General features: G+C 49.0%; 1 protein-coding gene across 2 annotated transcripts; it reads right to left on the bottom strand.

Annotated features, from left to right (window-relative positions):
- Positions 1–173: 173 nt before the first annotated feature.
- On the bottom strand, positions 174–20,122 carry LHX5 (LIM homeobox 5). 2 transcript variants are annotated; one of them, XM_053368869.1, is made up of 5 exons: positions 19,613–20,122; positions 16,362–16,585; positions 12,942–13,186; positions 8,392–8,557; positions 174–1,535 (listed from the first exon to the last, which is right to left on the bottom strand). In XM_053368869.1, the coding sequence occupies exons 1-5, from the start codon at positions 19,783–19,785 to the stop codon at positions 1,177–1,179; spliced, it is 1,167 nt and encodes a 388-aa protein (XP_053224844.1). In that variant the 5' UTR covers positions 19,786–20,122; the 3' UTR covers positions 174–1,176. The 2 variants fall into 2 exon arrangements, with proteins under 2 accessions (XP_053224844.1, XP_053224843.1); XM_053368868.1 differs by having other exon boundaries at positions 12,942–13,219; positions 19,613–20,119.
- Positions 20,123–20,146: the final 24 nt, after the last annotated feature.

Raw genomic sequence — 20,146 nt, 5'->3', positions numbered from 1 at the left:
AATAACAATAATGAGAATTATTCCAATTAATACTAATTGTAATTATTATTGTTGTTCTTAACTGCATTAAATGATAAAATAATTAGCAGTAGAATGAGAATCTTTCCAGTGCTCCTACTTATGGTGTTACCACATTTGCAAATTGACACTTCAGATGACTAAGGTACAATAAATAACCAATAAACACAAAAACATACTTTATTTGTTTCTTCTTTATACAAAATAAAGAAACTAGGAGCAAAAAACTATAATACATTCTTAAACAGGTGTGTTGCCTCCGAGAAAGGTTTAGACTGGATTGGCGTTTGCTAGCGGCATTCCAAAATTGGGTTTTTAAAAAACTTTTATTGGTAGTTGTGGTTATATTTCCGCCAAAATAATTATAATTATAATATAATAATATTAATAATAATAATAATAATTAAGAAAACAAAAAAAAGAACACCCTCCCCAAATCCCTCTCAACATATTTAAATAAGTCCTGCAAGTCGTTCCAGCACTTACCACGAGGGGGCGACGTGTCACCAATGAAACATTCCTCCTTTCCGGAGATCTTTTCCCAAAGTCCCTTCTCCTGCCACCATCGAACACGCACAAAATAAACCTTTTAATTAAAATAAACTGGTTCTCTCTCTTTTTTTTCGGATTTAGGAAAAACAGAAACCCAAAACAACCCAAAAAAACAACAACAACCCAAGACGCAATCCTGGACGGGGCGGGGACAGGTGTGGGTCGTTTTGCTCCCCAACCTCTTTCTCACATCCTCCAGTCTGTGAAACAGGCGAGTCCAGCTTTGGTCCAACGAATGGGCGAGTTCCAGAGATTCGCTGCCAGAGGTTCCTCGAACAAAGACGGCGAACCACTTCTGGGCGCTGCAACCGGGGTGGGTGGGTGGGTTGGTTTGTTGGTTGGGGGGGCCCGCCAGCCATGTCCAACGTCCCCACTGTGAGCCCACCCGGGGCCAGACAGCGGGCCGCGCGGGGTCCTTGAGCGGCCCCCGAGGGGCGTGGGGGGGAAGAGGAGGTCTGGCGAGGCGCGATTTGGCATCACGGTGGTGGCGCTTTTGGTAAACGGAGTTTTCGCCCCGACGGAGCGGACGGAGCTGGACAAAAAAAAGGGGCTACTCTTCTTTCGGTCCGGTGAGGTCAGGCGCGCGCCCTCCGCCAGGGGGTGGCTCTACCACACGGCCGTCTCGTTCAGCTCCTGATTGGGGTGCGAGAGGGGCCCGCTGTAGCTGGACATGGAGAAAGGGGGGCTGGGACCCCCGCTGAAGACCTCGCCCGGGATGGGGTGCAACGAGCCTGGCAGCCCGGGCTCCGGGCTGGGCGTGTCGGGGTGAGAGATCATATCCGTATACCTTTGGTTCTCGGAAGCGTGGTGCCCGGGGAGAGGGGGTTCCAGGGGTCCGAGCGGCGTGGATCCGGCCCCCGAGGTCGGGATGTAGCTGGAATCGGCGGGGGACTGCGCCTGCGAGGGGGGGCCGTGCGGGAAGAAGTCGTAGTTGCCCCCAGGGCCGTAATAGTCGCCTTGGTAATCTGAGCGGGAGAGGGAGGGAGGGAAGAGAGGAGAGAGTGAGAGCACTTGAGACAGGATCTAAAACCGGGCTGACGAGATCCTACAAGGAGAAAAACCTTCCTCCCCTCAAAACCAAAAAATTCCTCCCAGTAGCATCTTAGAGACCAACTAAGTTTGTTATTACAGTGGTACCTCAGGTTACATACGCTTCAGGTTACAGACTCCGCTAACCCAGAAATAGTGCTTCAGGTTAAGAACTTTGCTTCAGGATGAGAACAGAAATTGCGCGATGACGGCGCGGCGGCAGCAGGAGGCCCCATTAGCTAAAGTGGTGCTTCAGGTTAAGAACAGTTTCAGGTTAAGTACGGACCTCAGGAACGAATTAAGTACTTAACCTGAGGTACCACTGTAGTGATGTATGGAAGTGAGAGCTGGACCATAAAGAAGGCTGATCGCCGAAGAATTGATGCTTTTGAATTATGGTGCTGGAGGAGACTCTTGAGAGTCCCATGGACTGCAAGAAGATCAAACCTCTCCATTCTTAAGGAAAACAGCCCTGAGTGCTCACTGGGACAGATCCTGAAGCTGAGGCCCCAATACTTTGGCCACCTCATAAGAAGAGAAGACTCCCTGGAAAAGACCCTGATGTTGGGAAAGATGGAGGGCACAAGGAGAAGGGGACGACAGAGGACGAGATGGTTGGACAGTGTTCTCGAAGCTACCAGCATGAGTTTGACCTGCGGGAGGCAGTGGAAGAGAGGAGTGCCTGGCGTGCTCTGGTCCATGGGGTCATGAAGAGTCGGACACGACTAAACGACTAAACAACAACAAAAGTTTGTTATTAGTATGAGCTTTCCTCCCCTCAGTTAACCATTAAAAAATCCCATGGATGGAGAGGTGGTGTGGTGCAATGGTTAGAGCTCTGGACCGAGGTTGGGGAGGTCGGGGTTCAATTCCTCGCTCGGCCATGAATCCCTAAGTGAGCGACCTGTGGCAAATCACTATTTCTCAACCTACCCTACCTCACAGGGTTGTTGTGGGGAGACATAGCAATCTCCGTGGAGGAAGGGATAAGCAAGCAAACAAAAAAGCAATACATCAACATATCGATGCCAACGGGATTTGCCAGCCCTGGGCTAGGAAACAGAAGAAGACACCGCTGGCTTCCTGCCATTTCTCTCCTGGACGACCAGGGCAGGTGGGCAGCCGCGCCCACAGAACTGCCTTGCCTTGCCAGTTTGGGGAGTTGAGACCATTGCGCGTCATGCAGTTCAGTGCTGCGCGCAATGGCTGGCAGAGGCTCCTCTCCGGGGTTCCGGGCAGGGAATATTCCCCAGCACTAACCCGGAGATATCATCGGGGATGGGACCTGGGACAAAAGCCCTTCCGGAAGCATAGTTGGCCATTGACATCTCCCGGAAGCAAGAGCCGTTTATGTTAGTCTTGCTTTACGCGCAACCGAGTTCAAGCATCAGCTCCGCCACTGAATCCAGCTCGACTCCTTTCCGGAGAAACACCTCGGAGAGGTGCATTGTTGGGCGACTGTTCTGCTCAGAAGCAAACCCTCTCTGCTCCACGCCCCCTGACCTCCCTCAAATAAGCAGAGGGAGGCTCACAAAGACGTCTGCAGAGGCCAGGACAGTCGTAAAAGAATGAAGGACACTCAGGAAGGCCCGAGAAGGGTCAAACGCATAGCTGTCAACTTTCCCCTTTTTTTTAAAAAAAGGGAAATTCCCTTATTCCGAATAGGATTCCTCGCAAGAAAAGGGAAAAGTTGACAGCTATGGTCAAACGCCAGTCAGGATTCAAACTTGAAATTATCCACCGTGGGCCAGATGAAACAGGCCAGGACATAACCCCAGGAGAAGTGCGAAGATTATTAACAACCACGATTATTGCAAATAATAGAAATATGGCAAGGAAATATATTATTATTTTTGATAGTAGTACAATAACAGCTGATATTTTATTTGCATGCATTATCAACAACAGCAAGAACAACAGCATGCTGTAATAATAATAATAATAATAATAATAGTATACTACTAATAATTTTATTATTAGTATAACATGGTAATAACAACAACGTACAACAACAACAACAACAACAACAACAATAATAATAATAATAATAAAATAATACAATATAATGCTACTAAATTTATTGCTAGTGTGCCGCATTTTCACATTGATCTGCCCCCAAAACAGCTCACAGCACAAATTATAAATCAGTGAGCGCGCGCGCGCGCACACACACACACACAGAGAGAGAGAGAGGGAGAGGGAGAGAAACATACACAGAGACATTTATACAAAGGATAAACTTCTACCACAGAAACCTAGGCATGGACACGGCCTTCAGGCCAGAAACCCACTTATAGCTGGATGCTGTACAGGTAAACTCAAAAGTTCCACTCAATTCAATAGCGCCCCCCCCCCCCCAGTGAGTGGGTGTAGGATCGCAGCCATGGCGCGCAAGACGGTTGTGCCATTTCCCGCATGAGGATGAGGGTCTGTGACGAGCTACTGTGGGGTGGGATCGATGTGCGCGCGCACAGAGGCGGGGGGTGGACGGTTTGGGGTCACCGAAAACAACACAGTGTGAATCTACGGCGATTATTCTTTATAAAGTGTGGGGTTTAAAAACAAGAAATAAGTAAATGCATTCAATAATAAATTAAGCAATAATTTTGGTGAGTTTTGTCTTAATCATTGGGACAATTTAATGGCGGATGCCACGACTATAAGCTGCCGGAGCTCAAAAATCAAACCTCCATCCCCAGAGGCAGTATACCGCGAAATAAATACGGCAGAAAGAGGACGGTGAAAAGCCAGCTCTTTTTGTTTTGTTTTTTTTGCCTAAGCGCTTGGCTGGCGTGTTCCGCGGATGTGGAAAGCCAAAAACTGGACTTTTTTTGGCCTGACGCATCAGGCAGGCGCCTCCACCCTCCAACTATCTACTACCGCCTGCCTAAACTGTCATGGAGCAGTTTAAAACGCCCCACAAACCTCTCCCAATTTTATGCTTCAGAAACAAACAACCCCGACGACACACTCAAGCGGTATAACAGCATCCTCAAAGGACATCCGCCCCCCCTCCCGCATCGAATTCTATTCGATACGTCACAGCGTTCCAAACAGAACGTTCGTGGAGAAAGTAGCAGACACATCAAAGGCCGGAGCCGCCTTAACGTTCGTTTGTTTATGGACTGCTGTCAGATGCGCTCCTGATTCTATACGCCCCTTCCATACGCTCCGAGCCTGAAGAAAATACGCGCAGGAGGGAAAGAGGGGCTTGTAACAATTAAAAAAAATAAAATCTTAAATCTCCAGAAATTGGAGCTTCACATTCAAATTAGTTAATCTTTACTAGCAGGAACCCGGGTGGGAGGAGAAAAAAAAACTTCTTAAAATTCGGTGGGACTTCAACGCAGAGTAAACGCGCTGCAAGATTGGGCTGCAAATTTAGTTTTGGAAAACTAGGAGGAAGGAAGGGCAGAAGCAGTCGCTTTAAACCGGCTGGAGTTAATCAATTCTCTCCCCGCCTGCACCTTCCTCTCCCCCCTCCCGCCCATCATCCTCCGCCAGTGGCGGATAGGATGTTAATTCGATTAAAGATACACCCATTCCTTTAAAAAAAAGGGGGGGGGAGAAGGCCCACACAAGACTAGAACAAAGGTGTTCAGCCGGAGCCAAGTCCGCACGCTTATCCTCTAGAGGGGAATAGGTTACTTACATTATCTTGCCGCTCTAATTATTGTTATTGCTTTTCATAATAATAATTTTAAAAATAATTCATCACTCGCCCTTCACCAGCAGGTCTCGGGGCCAGTTGCAACTATTTAAAATTCAGAGTAAAAGACACAGTTGAAAACATTGATTCACAAGAAGAGGGCGGGATCTGGAAGCACACACTAAAGTGTCAAAGGCCACGGTCTTCAGCTTTCCCGCAAAAAGCTGCGTAGTGAAGGCGCCAGACGCACCTCTCTGAGGAGGGCATTCCACAGCTTAGGAGCTGCCACAGAAAAAAAGGCCCTTTTCCCGGAAGTATACATTTATATTACGCACACTCACACAGACACGTTTTTTTCCATGAGAAGAGGGCATTTTCTGCACATAATTTGACACATACACTCTCAGAAATAAAGGGAAAAACTTCTGGGAACAGCTAGAATTCGCCAGCGAACAGGAGTTTCTCTTCAGGCAGCCCGAAACCCCCGCAGGGCACCACGTTGTAGCAGTGTATTTTAATATATATTATTTGACTTCACTTCTCATGCTAAATATCCAACGTACAGGCTGTTCCCGTTCCTCTCGGATGCTTAAATTGTGGCTTTATTTATTAGTTTTTTTATTTCTGACACCAGAAGATAGTTCCATAGAATGCACATTGAATTAATTATTTACTTAATTGTTTAATAACACTCGTGTGTACCTCTTTCTAACAACACACGCGCCCGCGCGCACGGAACAACTAGAGCTAAAGCGACGCGTAAAACACACGAGTAAATCCTCTGCAGTGCTTATTGGAAAATAAGTCCTGCCGTGTTCAAATAAGTTTACTTCCCAAACCAGCCTAGCATCATTCCCGTCACTACCCGAAAACTACCCCTGGCGATTTAAGGGGAGGAGGAGCACACAGCCATAAAAACGACCTGATGCCGAGTCCGACCAGCTAAACTCAAGCTTTGTTTGCCTGCACTGGCTGGCAGCGACTCTCCACGGTTTTAGACAAGGGATTTGGAGGTACCATTTGGGATTGAACCTGGAGCCTTCTGCATGCCAGAAAGATGCTCTGCCACGGAGCTACAGCCCTTCCACGGGTACCAAATTGAATAAAATATTGGGGGGCCCAGGCAAGTCCCGCCCTGCCTAATCGATCACGAAACACCATCTGAACACCATCTGAACGGCAATGCCTGTCAACTTTGGAGGGCCCAGCCCTCTCAAATATTTTATGGGGGGGCAAGGGATCTGGACCCCTAGGGGGAGGAAGAATGCCAAATAACACCCCCTACCTCCAAAGACTGGGTATAAGGAGCAGGAAACCAGACAGACCTCGGAATCCTCGGGAAAATGGGGTTTCTAGGTTCCCTCCAGGCGAACCTTGCTCAAAGAAGTAAATAAATATTTTCCCTCCCGGCCTTTGGTTCCTTTTGGGGGGATTGTTTTTTAACGGGGTTCGCCTTCAGGGAGCTGGAAGGTGACGGGGTGCGGGGAAACGGGGACGCGGTGCCTGGAAGACAAATGTCCGGGGCCCTGGCCAGAGGCGGCGGCCGCCTTCCATACGCGCCTGGGGTTCGGCCGTAATTGGAACAAATGCCGTCTGAAAAGAGTACAAAGGCGAGGCAGCTGGAGCTTTGTTCGTCGCAGCGCAGGGCGAGGGAGCGCGGGGCGTCAAAGGGGTCGGGCACAGCCGGACCCTCCCGCACAAAGCCCCCTTTCTCGGGCGGGGCGGCGGGAAGGAGGAGGAGATCTAGGCAAGGACCACGCCTCCTCCCCGTCAAGGAAAACCGACGGGGCGGAGGGAGAGGCTGGCCGGAAAAACGTCGGGGAAGCCGTTGGAAAGGGTTAGACTGAGGAACCAACTGGGGGGCGGGGATAGGGGAAACAAGGGGGAGGGTAAGAAGAGGAACCAACGAGAGGAGGAACCAACAAGGGGGGGCAACTATGGAGGAAGAGGAACGAAGAGGAGAGGAACAGCAAAAAGCAGGGGGAAGGGTGTGTTTTTGGGGGGAGGGGCGGGCAAATTCAAGCAACCGGCGGCCCTGGTTTCCGAGCACCCTCGGATTTTCAGTGATTTTAGCGAAGGCAGGAAAAGAGCGGGATTAAGGGAGGAAAGGGGAAGAAAAGCGGAAGACGAGGAGAGGTGGGAAAGGAAGAATCCGTGTGTGGAAGGGAGAGGAAGTAGATGAAAAACTACGAAAGAAAGAAAGAAAGAAGAAAGAAAGAAAATTTTACTCTTTCTACTCAGGAAGCAGGAGGTTCAGATTCTAAAGAGGCTGGCTCCAAAGCCAAGATTGGTCCAAGTTTTACTCAAAGTAGCCCCTAAGTTATTTGCGCTAGTGACTGATAGATAAAACTTTATTCGCATTAGCCAATGGCCATAGCAACAATAAAACATTACAGTATACGCAGAAAGGGAAAATTGGGCTCTAGTGATTATTTATATGTGTATTTATATACAACTTCCTTGTCAGAAAATGGCTTCTAAGCGGTTTACAAATGTAAACCCAATGATAATATTTATATCCGCCCAGTTAAAACGCACAATGAATGAAACCAGTTAATCAAACCATCCATAATCGCAATATACAAGAGGACAAATTCATTAAAACAGCATGGTTGAAGAAACAATTAATACGGTTAAACAAGGAGGTTGTGGCCAGGAGATCAAGGTTAGCTTGTCTAGAGAGGCGCGTCTTCAGGAGCTGGTGGGATGTCCAAAAGGGGCGGAATTTCAGCAGCGAGAGTATTGACTTCAAGTTAGTCCATAAATGCACATTTACTCCGAAGTAAAATCTGGCTGTGCTCACAACATTCAACCCCTGTTTAAAGCACAGCACTTCTACTCAATGAATCATGGGAATTGTAGTTCCTCACTCACAGACCTACTGTCTCCGGTACCGCAGGGGGAAAAAAAGTCTCCCAGGATCCTTTGGGAAAAGTCATGTGCTTTAAATGTAACTAGTGTGGATCTGCTTCAGGTAAGGATGCCCAGGTAAATGCCTCTAGGATGGTGGTCCTTGTTTGATTGGGATTCAAATAGGTTTTGGGGACAAAACTCAGAAAAAAGTGAATGGATGAAGGGAAGGAAGGGAAAGCGCCCACCACGATCCCGCCCACCCCCAATCGGGGGTGGGGGGAGCTTCTTACCTCCGTAATAAGTATAAGGGGTGGAGCCTAGCATTTCGGATTCATCCAAGCGGCCTCCCAGAGGGCGCATGCGTCGAGGACTTCTGAAGAAAGCGTGTCTCCGGGCACCCAGCGCGCTCAGTTGTTTCATCCTTCGCTCCTTGGACCGTCGGTTCTGGAACCAAACCTGCGGGGGGCACAGAAGGAGAGAGGCCACGGTAACGCCCTCCGGCCGGACTGAACCCCAACAAACACCCAGAAGAAAGGCCGACGGATAGAGAGGCAGGAAATTGGGATTAAAAAAACCAACACACCACCCAATCAAACTCAAAATATACATAAAGAGAAGAGAAGATGGAGAAGCGGGGAGGGGAAGAGAAAGTGGGGGAGGGCATGCAATGACAAAAAGATACCCCCTCCCCCTGCTTGCAGAAAAACGTAAGGGTTTTCTTTGTAGGTCCATCAAGAGGAAACCTGGTTTGGAGGAGAGGGGTTCAGGATCTGCCCATGACTAAATAGTTGAAATTCCTGCATTGCAGGGGGTTGGTCTAGATGACCCTTGGGGTCACTTCCAAGTAACTCTACAGTTCTATGACTCTAGGACACTGAAAAGTCCCTATGTATTACTACGCTAATAAATGATGTTATATTGCCATGGACGGGTAGTAAGGTGGGTAGACCCGCTAATTTGTGGGGTGAAAGGTTGCGCAATGGCTCTGCTGCTATGACTGCTGCTGTTGTTTTGTGCCCTAATTAAGCATCAGTCTACTACTACAACATAGCAATGCCTGTAGTAATAACTACTAGGAGAAACAACTACTAGGAGTAGTGTGTGCTCTAAATGGTACAATTAGCAGTGTGGGGAAACAATCCAAACATATCTCCTGTTTAAACTCATCACTTTCCCCGCCTTTAAAAAGCATGTTGACCTAGAATACTCGAGAGATTTTCCACTGCATTTTTTAATACTTCTTGGTGGTGCTTGTATTGGTTTTGCTCCAGTATTCTCAAAAAACCTGGTGCTTTAAAGTACCAGAATGGGATTCCCTTATGTCCTATGTTACCCACAAGACTATTCCTGTTAGATGGGATCAAAGGTCCATTCGAACCAGAGATGGGAATCTGTGGGCTGCCAGGTCAGGTTGGACTGCAATTCCCATAATGCTTAGTCATGGGTCATACTGGCTGAGGCTGATGGGTGTTGGAGTCCCACCTAAAAGGCCACCATTTCCCCATCTTTGATCTAGACCAGCATCCATTTTGACTAGCAGGTGCTTTTGAGAATCAGATAAGCGGAACGTGAAGGCAACACCCTTCTCTCTTTTCCCTGACCTCAGCAGCTGAACTTAAGAGGTATAGTGCCTCTGAACTTGGAAGCTCCACTGTCATTCTCCATTAAACTGCTCCAGAGAGAGAAGCCACACTTGCAAGATGCTCAGTCCTAGGCAGGCTGTTTCATTCATCATGGACAGGAGGAAAAGGCAGGGGGAACTAGAGGAATCTGATCTGTAAGCTGCCCAAAGTGGCTGGGGAAACCCAGCCAGATGGGCAGCGTATAAATAAAATATACTACTACTACTACTACTACTAATAGTAGGGTTTGCTTCAGTAGACTCCAGATGGCATAATGCTACTGGACCACCCAGATGGAAGGACACCTGGGGAAGAGGACTGGGGTTGCGCTACATGGCACCATTGTAGCTTTGCAAAAGAAGACTGATCCCATGTTTCAAATCCACAATCCTTCAAAAACCCTCTTTGAGGGTGGGGTTGTTGTTGGATTATTCATTTTCAGCCTTGCCCTCTGAATTGAGGTAAACATCAAAGGATTGGATCCAGTGCAAGCCTTACACAGAATAGATACATTTCCATAGGTCTACTTTGAGTAGGACTATCAACAGTTACAACCCATCCTTTCCATTTTGGAGGTCTCTCTCTCTACATTTCTATGGCTAAATTCTGATGACTATATTTTTTATTAATGCCTATATGATTTTATGACTTTTTCCCAGTCCTCTGTCCACTTATCTGGGAGTAAGCCCCACTGAACTCAATAGGATTTACTTATTAGTAGGTGGGGATTGTATTGTACTATTTTTTTAGTCAGTAATTTTTTTCACCCGCTTTTCATAAGCTACCTTATGTGACGATATTCTAAAATTCATGACATTAATCCATATTGCCATCATAATGTATTGATAACTGGAGCCAAGTTGATGGATTTGAGGTTTGTATCCAGCTAAGTTAGACTAGATCCATTGAAAATGATAGACTTAAATTAGCCATGTCCATTAATTTTCAGTGGGTCTACTCTTGATACAACTGACGACCCTGTGGCTCCATTAATGTTTAAGTTACAACTCGGGGTCGAAACAGTCATTGTAAGAGAGCCTGCTTTGTAAGTCAAGCAAGAGTCCCTGAATCTCACCAGAGCTACTCATTGTTCTTTTGGCCTGCACCCCATCCCAATTTAAAACATAAGGCAATCATACAGGAGTGTGATAAAAATTGCTGAAATGCCCTGCATAGGAATGCTACCAGGTACCACTGTTCCATTTTGAGTTCCTTCAAATTCTGTGCACAATACAAATCAAAACAAAAATTTTTAAATATTAATTTGCTATCCTTTCACTTGCCTCTATATTATTGTAATATTGCATTTATGTAATGTTTCCCATTGTTTAAAATGGCTTATCAAAAACTCCCTTAGATGGCTTGCAATGCTGGAAATATTTCAAGCAGAACAGGGTTGTGTTAAACTGAGACATACTCAGCATAGACCCATTGAAATAAAGGGGCATGACTAATCCAAGTCCAATCAATCAATCAATCAATAGTTTCAGTGGGTCTGCTCTGAGTACGACTTATTTGGACAGAACAAATAAATAGTAACCTTACAACATCATCATGGCTGTCTTAACACCAGCTCAAAACCATGCATGTTTACTCAAGAGGAAGTCCTGATTTCAGCAAGACTTACAGGTAAATTCATAACTATTGTGCCAAGGATTGCAGTCTAACCTCCAACCTCATGGGGGCAGTGTAAATTGCTGGGGGAAGGGCCATAGCTCTATGCTTCTCAGGCAGAAGGTCCTGGTAGGTCTGGGCTACCTGGTAGGTCTGGGAAGAAGACATTCTTCTTCCTGAAACCCTGGAGAGCTGCTGCCCAGTCAGTGAGGATACTGAGCTAGATGCACCAAAGGCCCAACTAGGTATGTAAAGCACCTGTCTATGTGTTAATTTCAATTGGAGAGCAGTAAACTGAGGGATTCATTTTCCTGTTGAAATCAAGGGCACCAGTGATTTAACTGAGCTGAGGCTCCAATACTTTGGCCACCTCATGAGAAGACTCGACTCCCTGAAAAAGACCCTAATGTTGGGAAAGATGGAGGGCACAAGGAGAAGGGGACGACAGAGGACGAGATGGTTGGACAATGTTCTTGAAGCTACTAACATGAGTTTGACCAAACTGAGGGAGGCAGTGGAAGACAGGCGTGCCTGGCGTGCTCTGGTCCATGGGCTCACGAAGACTCGGAGACGACTAAACATCAACAAGTGATTTAACTTTGCCGGGCATAAATACTGTCTGTGCACTTTAAGGACCAAGGCTGCAGTTCCTTGCACATTTACCCAAAAGTAAATCTCATTGAAATTACTAGGAAACACTTCTCTGCAAACATGGATAGGGCTGGGCTTTACAATTCTAGGCATGCATCCTTATGAGGAAGCTTGACTGAGCATTCGTAGCACTTATTACTTCAAAGTAAACAAGAATAGGCTGGTATCCACATTCATTTTAAAGGGACTTGAGCATATATTTTCCCTTAACTGATTTTCAGCCAGGTCTGCTGGGGAGTAAATCCCATGAATTTGGTGGGGTTTACTTCCTCATAAAGTGTTCCTCAGGTTGGGCTTTCCTAGGCAGCTAGCATGGTGGGACAATGGGAATAATGGGGTGTACGATGTCCTTTTGATGAAGCATGAAAGTTTTGCCCTTTCTACAAAAAGAGAGAAGGAGGTGTCACATAGCCTGCAACAAACAAACCAACAAACCTATACTTTAGTACTACCCATCCGGATTTCCACTATCCATAAAAACAAGTACTCTAATATTCCACACTTAAGTAAACGAAGGTTTCCCAAAACATTTCAGGATGAAGAACGAAGGTAAAATGATGGCCACCTTCTGGTAAGGAGGACAAAAAGCCTGAAGATTTCTGTAGCTCCTTCCAACTTTCCTGGTTGTTGCTGGTTGATGTGAGTGAGTGAGAATGAGTGTCACATCATCTACAGCCCAGATGACATCACATCACAGGAGACCCTTTGCTGATGTCATTGGTGACAAGCTATGATGCAATCTGCAACATGTAGAAGATCACCCCCTTTCGGTAGACAAGGGTGCGTGGCTTGTTATAGGGAACGCTGCATTCCAAAGAACAGTGGCTCTATCATCCCTAAAGGCCACCAAAATGCACAGAGATGAGCAAATCCCTCTATGGTCTAGTGCAGAACAGGTAAGGTGATAGTCCCATCGGAGCTCGGACTCAACAACCGGGCGCGGGTCCTCTTACCTGGATGACTCTCATGTTGAGTCCCGTTTCTTGGGCCAGCTGCTCCCGGATATGCCTGGTGGGCTTCGGGGTGGCAGCAAAAGCTGCTTTGAGGGTCTCCAGCTGCTTAGCCTTGATGGTGGTCCGGGGTCCCCTCCGCTTGGTCCCCGAGTTCTGCTCCTCATTCTCGTTGTTGGTGGTCTCTTTGTCGGAGGAGGTGGAGTTGTCGGTCTCCTTTGTGTCGTCCTGCATCGGGTCCTGGATGTCTGGAGACAGACTTCGGTCGGTACAAGAGGACACTGACAAGGAAAGGGGAGAGTGGGCGTCACTCTTTGGGAAGAGAGGACTAGCAGCTGCACGGGTCAGATTTACAGAAGGAAAGGGGTATCAGTCTTTCTCTTTCCCAAAGGGATCACTTGGAAGGACAGCGTTCATCAGTCACCAGACTTAGGTATGCAAAGACCCCTCCCCTCCTGCAAAATCAACATCAGCTTTCATCCTGTTTGGACCTAGGGTAGGAGAGATGACAGGCCTGGAAAGGAAGGTGGAAGTGTGGTGTAGTGGTCAGACATGGACCTGGGAGACCAGAGTTCAAATCCCCACTCAAACCATGAAGCTCACAGGGCGACCACTGCCTCTCGGCCTATCCTACCTTGCAGGGCTGCTGTGAGAGCAGGGAGGAGAACTTTGCGCGCCGTTTTGGGAAAGGAGGACGACACAAACAATTCAATCTTACTAAGGAGGGAGCCACCAAGTACTGCTTTCAGAGAAAAGCAGTTGTCTATCTCTGGTTGGGCTCCCTCGAAAGAAATACGCAGAAGGTGAAAAGAAAAGACAGGAGGAAGAGGACACAGGCTGCCCTGAGGAGCACCGAGGATCCCAAAGGCGGAGGGAAATGCAATCAATTAATTGATTCATTAATGAATCAAACAAACAAACAAATAAAGCCGTCTGAAAAGCAGAGGCCAGCGGCGCCCCACCCCCAGTCCTCTTGACCCCTTCCCCCCATTTTCTCCCCTAGATCCAACCCAACCCAACCCAAAGCACCCGGGTCCCGATCCTGAAGAAGAAGAAAAATGGAAGGAGGGAGGGATATGGACAGGTCTGGTTTTGGAAAGGGTGTTGCAGGACCATTGGGGCGGGGAAGAATCCCAGACTATGTGCTCTCTACACACCTTAATCGGAGACGCATGTTTCTGGGAAGGCGGCTCTCTTGGAAGTAAGGGGAGTTGACTTCTGAGCATAGGGAAGCATGTCCCAGTTGCAGGAGTTGTGAAATAAAATGAGGTTTGTTTTTCAAAAACGTCACACCGTCAGCAACCTCTTCAGTACGTTGCCTTCTAATTTGCTGCTGTTGCTATTTGCATTTATATCCCACTTTTCCGGCAAGGAGCTCGAGGTGGCACACGTGGTTCTCCCTCCACAACAGCCCTGCCAGGTAGGTTACTCTGAGAGGCAGAGACCGACGCAAGGTCAGTCAGTGAGCTTCATGGCCGAGCGAAGATTCGAACCCTGATCTCCCAGGCCCAACACTTTAACCGCTACACTACACTCGCTTTCAGCCTACTTTCATTACGAATTTTCTTGTCTCCCCGCTCTAAAAGTTCTAATTTTATTCCTGCTCACTGGTAGAACATTTGCTCTGCATGCAGAAGGGAGCTAGCTGCTTGAATTTCCGAGCCCCCCCGATACAGCTGAGACTATTCCCCCGCCTGAATCGCTAGAAAGCCGCTGCCAGTCAGGGTAGACAATATAAGGCTGCTTCCTACGTTCCTGTGAGGTTTGGCTTGCTAAGCCAGGCCCCTCTTGGAGGCCCCGCTCTCACCAGTAACTTCCCCTGCTGGCCCTATTAATCGACGCCCGCCCCGTCTAAAGAGAGGGAGGCCGTTCTGAAATTTGCTTTGAGCTTATTGATACCGCTGGAAGGAAGCAAAAAGGCTCTAGGAGGCATTGGAGACACCTCTACTGGTCTGTAGGTCTCCCTAGAGGCGCCTGCTTGGAAGCTCCGGAGAAAAACACGCGAGATTGGAGGGTCTTTGGTTCTATCCTATCCAGCAAAAGCAGTTATTGTATTCAAACGAATGCAACGTGTCTCCAAGGGGGGGGGGGAGGGATTGGACCGCCAGATGCCTCCCCCTCGACGGCTGCTGCAGGGAACCAGGGTCGTATACCCCCACAGATGGAAGCGGGAAGGCCCTCCTAAACAGGGTGACTTCCAAATCCCCTCTTTTACAAAGACAAAACAAAACGAAAACAAAACAAAGACGGAGAAGGAAAGGGACAAATTCGACAGACCCCAAGCGATATTTTTCTGGGTAAAGCTCTAAGAGTAGACAAATACAAGGTCTTCCTTCTCTCCTTCACTCTCCCTTGTTGCTAGCACACACACACACACCCCTAATGCTGTGCAATCCATTTCGGCACCGACGGGTTAATTCCCCAAACAGAAAGAACTGGAACCACGGTCTTCACCGCCGCGGCTCATTCTTCTGTTCCCTCCCCATGCGAAATCCTTCCTTCACTCTCCTCGTCCCTCTTTTGTCTCCCTCCTTTCCCCGCTTCCCTTTGTCTAAAGTTAAACTGTAAGCTCCTCCAGGCAGAGACCCGCCTCGCGCAGAAATCCTTCTGCACGGCGCCTGGTGGGATATAGAAAAGGACCTTTCAATAGGCGGAAGAAAGGCGCGATAGAAATGCAACGTCGAAGGTCCTCAGAATCACTCTGAAGGTCTGGGCTGGGGGCTGCGCTCGTCCTCATGTGTCCCTTCTGACCCATCCATCTCCGCTCCCTTTGCTCGTTCTCCGTCCAACGTAGGTTTGCAAGCAACTCGGGGCAGGGACCTGCGTTACAGCGCAAGCCTCTGCGCCTTTACTGGGAAATCAATCGCACCCAGTTCAATGAGTCCTACTTCCCAAAGGAGTGTGGCTAGGTGTCCACACTTCAGCAATCAATCAGCAAAAAATAAATAACAGGAACAGCAAAATCCCTAGTACCGCTCACTAAGAGCAACAGTACAGTTGTTACAGGAGACCGCCCCTATCTAGCAGCAAATGCACGCTATCCAACTGCAGGCCGTTCGAGTTACTTTGGCAGCTGAGGCAAAAAGCAAAGGAACCTATGAAGCTGTCCGATACTGAATCAGACACAAATTGGTCCATGTATTGCCTCTGCACCGACCCACAGCTTTCCAGGCTTTAAGACAAGACATCTCCCCCAGCCCTATATGGAGATGCCGGGGACTGATTCCGGGAACTTCTGCACACAAAGCGGATCCTCTACCACTGAGCTAAGGCGCTTCTCTTTCTCCCTGGCGCGCGCTCGCGCTCGCACACACATAAAAGAATCACGAATCAAATAGCTAACAAAAGGCTGACACTCCATATCGGCTGCCAAAGGCGACTCCTTCCCCCTACCCTAGGGTAGGGCCGGCTCCGTCGGCTCACCTGAGTTGAGACTGCCTTCTTTCAAGCTGGCCGAGCTCAAGTAATCGTCCTTGCAGACGAATTTGTTCTCGTCGATGATGTAAAGCTCCTCGCCCGTCGAGAGCTGCTTGTTACACACCATGCAAGTGAAACAGTTCAGGTGAAAGACTTTGCTCCGGGCTTTGCGCACCAGGTCCGACGGGGAGATGCCTTGCGCGCACCCGGCGCACTTGGTCCCAAACCTCCTGGATACAAAAGAGATAGCGTAAGAGTGGGGTGAGGAAAAGGGGGGAGGTCAGAGAAAGAGAGGATGAGGACCCACTAAGGAAGGAAAGGAGTCTTAGCGGGGAGCCGCTCTCCGTGGTATTTTTGCGCGCTGGGAACTTCTAGACCTTCCCGGTAAAAGCTGCCAAATAATTTTGGGACGGAGCGGAGGGAGGGGAACAGAAGGGTCATTTTATTACCTAGCCCTGGAGAAGTTTTGGCGACGGGGAAGGAACAGGATCCGACCAACGCAATCTTTCCCGCCTCCAGTCCAGAGGAATTGGGCCATCGCGGCCGACTTTGCGCAGGAGAACCCCCGTCGGATCCAGTCCCGGGTGCTTGATCTACTTGAGGCCTGTAGCAACACTCTCACTAGGTCCTTTTTTGATTGTTTGTTGGCAGCTGGGGTGCGTCCCCCCCCCCCCAGGCGTGTGTGGTGCGTTGGACTGAATCGGGGCCACAGTAGAAAGACCCAAACTGGGGTCCTTTAGATCTAGGCATTAGGAACCACTCCCTCGCCGTCGCAAAAAGCAAAGCGCGCTGCGTTAGGGGAAACGAGAGCTGTGGAAACGCTTTTAATTTTCCTTATTGCAGCGAGTTGTGTGGGCAGCTAGGCGTGCGTGTGTGTAACGTGTAAGAATGGCCTGTTGAAATGTGGTCCAAAAAACCAAAATCGAGGTCTCTGTATCGATGTGTCAGTGTGTCTGCCCCCGCATACACCTCGAATTTGGGGTATAGAGCGCACAAGGCTCCAAGTCATCACCTCCTCCTTCTCTTGGCACCATTTTCTCCCCGGGATGGCCCACGGTGACGTTGATTTAGTGAAAACATTACAACCCATAAATCATTTTGGTGCGGTTAGTTTGTATGGCGGTCGCCTCATCTGCACCTTATTAAGAATTTTTTATTTTTTAAACCAAACCGTTCAAGGGGTTTAAAGTTTTTTAAAAGTGGGGGTGGGGGAGGGAAGGGGCTGGAAAGTCTAAGAATTCAGAATGGCCATTACAGGCCCGTTTACATGTGCAAAAGCAGCTTAGCCTCCATTCATTCACATGCGTTTGCCTTGGGGGGCCCTATGCCCGCTGAAGTCACTTCGGCTCCCCCTCTCCCGCCCTACAGCACCGCACCTTCCCGTGCCTGCCATTTCCATCTCTAAACAGATAGGCGCTTTACCTCCAATTAATGCCCGAAAACAAAAGGCTGGAATGGATTTGCATTTGCAAAATGAGGGTTTATTTGTTGATTTTCATTTTCCCGAAGACAATAAGGAAGGGAGGTGGGGGGGGAGTGAGAAATGCGGGTGGGCCACAGTCAAAGGAGGCGAAGGTTTCCACCTCCTTCTCCGAAGGTTTTTGGCGGGGTGGGGGACAACACTTGAAAACAACTGGCTTTTAAGATCTAAGGGGCTTTGAAAAATATTATTGTTCAATAATAATAATAATACTTGGGCGGGGACTTGGACCCCTTTCCTCTGGACGAAAAAATAATGTGCCTCTATGAATAGCCACAAAAATAGATTCGCCTAAATGTGTCTATATTAGGAGGTGGGGGTGGCGAACAGGTACCGCTCCCCAACTACCCCCGAAACTGTCATCCTTTGCTTATATAGGCTGTAATTGCAGCCCCAGTTACCTGGGAGTAAGCCCGGTTGAAATCAATAGGACTTTAACTTCTGCGCAGACAGCTGTAAATTGTGAAGGAGACCGTTGAAATCAATCGGACTTACTCCCGAGTAGGGTCGGACTGCATATATTTAAACCTCGGTTGCCCAGACTAACAGGGGGTGGAGGGGGGGGTGCTGGTTATATTTTCAAGGAAAATATAAAATCAAGGGGAAGGGGATTGCGTCGATTTGGCATTGTTGGGGCGGGGAGGGGGGCGTTTGGACTTCCAGACGAAATAACTTCAGGACCAGCTTCTGGGCCTCTGTCATGCTGACAAATATTTGTACCGTGCCGCCGGGAAATTCATGGGCTTTGGCGCGCCTAAGCCCACCTTGGAGCGCAGCCTCGACGTCAAAACAGCAGACCTGAGTTTACTCGGAAGGAAGCCCTAGTGAATTCGATGGGTGGGTGTTCTTCCTACGGAAAGCGTGTACGTAATGGTAGGCTAAATCTTCTTTCGACCCTTTCTCTAAAGGAAGGAGGCTCTCCTTGCCTGTGTCAAAATGGATATGGAGTATTTCTTTTTATTTCAGTCTTTCCTGGGTAATTCGGGTAGCCCGATTTCGCGCCCTCTCGGATAAATCCATCGCTGGTGGAGAGAGCAGGTTTTGACCTTGCTACTCCCCGCCCCATTTGTCAGTGTTTTTCAATACCAAGCTATATAAAAACCTTTAAAATAACAAAATAAAAAATCACAGGACCCCCCCCCCCTTTCTGTCTTTGGGCTGAGTTTCTAAATCAAAGGATGCAAGCCTCTTCCTCTTACACGGTAGTAAATCCCATTGCCCCCCCCCATGGGACTATCTTCCCTAGGAACCGAATTTAGGATGGCCCGATCCTATGCCCCTTTGTTCAGCAGCAAGCCTCCATTTCGATGGAACTTACTCCTGGGTAAAGGGCGCATGCTTAAGGACCACGCTTGGCGATGCCTGGCTTAACCCCAAGGAAACAGCCATAGAGGGATCAGGCCTTTGTGTGGGGTGTGAGTGGGGGGGGGGCGTTGTTCAGACTCAGGGCCCTTAGCGTCTATTTACACATTGGCTATACAGAACTAGCAACACTTTTTGGAGAGTGGAGAGGAGAGTAGAACCGCAGTCCTGAAGGGGATGGACTATGGCGTGCAATTTTCCGGGGTGAGGGGGGGAAAGACTTCAGGGGCTGCAACTGTAAACTCAGAGGTGTCGCACTCCATTTAGTGGGGGCTCAGACCCTAAGGAAGTGGGGTTACGACTACAACCCACATCATCCAAGAGGGACTATTGGGGTGTTGGTGGGGGTGGGTTAGAAAAGAGAGGGGGGAGGCTTAAGGGTGGGGGAAGGAGATGGAGAGACGTCGCCCCTCACCTGAAAAAGTCGTTCTTACAGTAGAGCTTGCCTTCCCGGGAGAAACATTTCTCGGTCAGGTTGCATTTGCAATCGCAACACTGGACGCACTTGATGTGCCAGGCCCGGTCCAGGACGTTGAGCAAGAACCTGTCCAAAATCGGCCGCTCGCAGCCGGCACAGTGAACCATCATAGCCGCGGCCGGATGGGGGTGGTGGGGATCTCGCCGCGCCGCGCCCCGCTGCCAGCCCACCTCGCCTCTCCGCGCGCTCCCTCTCCGGCGCGCTTCTCGGTGCGCTCTCGCTCTCTCTACTTGCCGTCGGGGCAGCGCGCTAGCTCCTTTCTCCGCCTCGGTCCGCCTGCAGGGCGCCGTCCGGGCAGGTCAGCAGCGACGCATCCTCGGCCCGGCAGGGAGCCTCGACGACAGCGGTGGCGGAGAGAGACGAGGCCCAGCAGGCCCGGCGCTTCCTCCCCTTCCGCGGTCCTCTCCGCCGGCGTGTGGGTGGCTGCCCGGGACTTTGCTCCACTTTCATGCTGTTCCCATCGCCCAGCTT

Source organism: Podarcis raffonei, chromosome 16, assembly GCF_027172205.1.
Source record: "Podarcis raffonei isolate rPodRaf1 chromosome 16, rPodRaf1.pri, whole genome shotgun sequence".
Taxonomy (NCBI): domain Eukaryota; kingdom Metazoa; phylum Chordata; class Lepidosauria; order Squamata; family Lacertidae; genus Podarcis; species Podarcis raffonei.
The sequence above is the reverse complement of the archived record's forward strand: the minus strand, read 5'-3'. Positions and strand labels throughout refer to the sequence as shown.

Bases quoted from the DNA above. Each gene is read 5' to 3' on its own strand.
- LHX5 (XM_053368868.1), bottom strand. From the start codon at position 19,785: ATGATGGTTCACTGTGCCGGCTGCGAGCGGCCGATTTTGGACAGGTTC. The intron at 13,220-16,361 runs GTGAGCCGACGG...TTTCCTTGTCAG, and splicing joins AGAAGGCAGTCTCAACTCAG to TGTCCTCTTGTACCGACCGA. The intron at 8,558-12,941 runs GTAAGAGGACCC...TGCCCCCCGCAG, and splicing joins TCAACATGAGAGTCATCCAG to GTTTGGTTCCAGAACCGACG.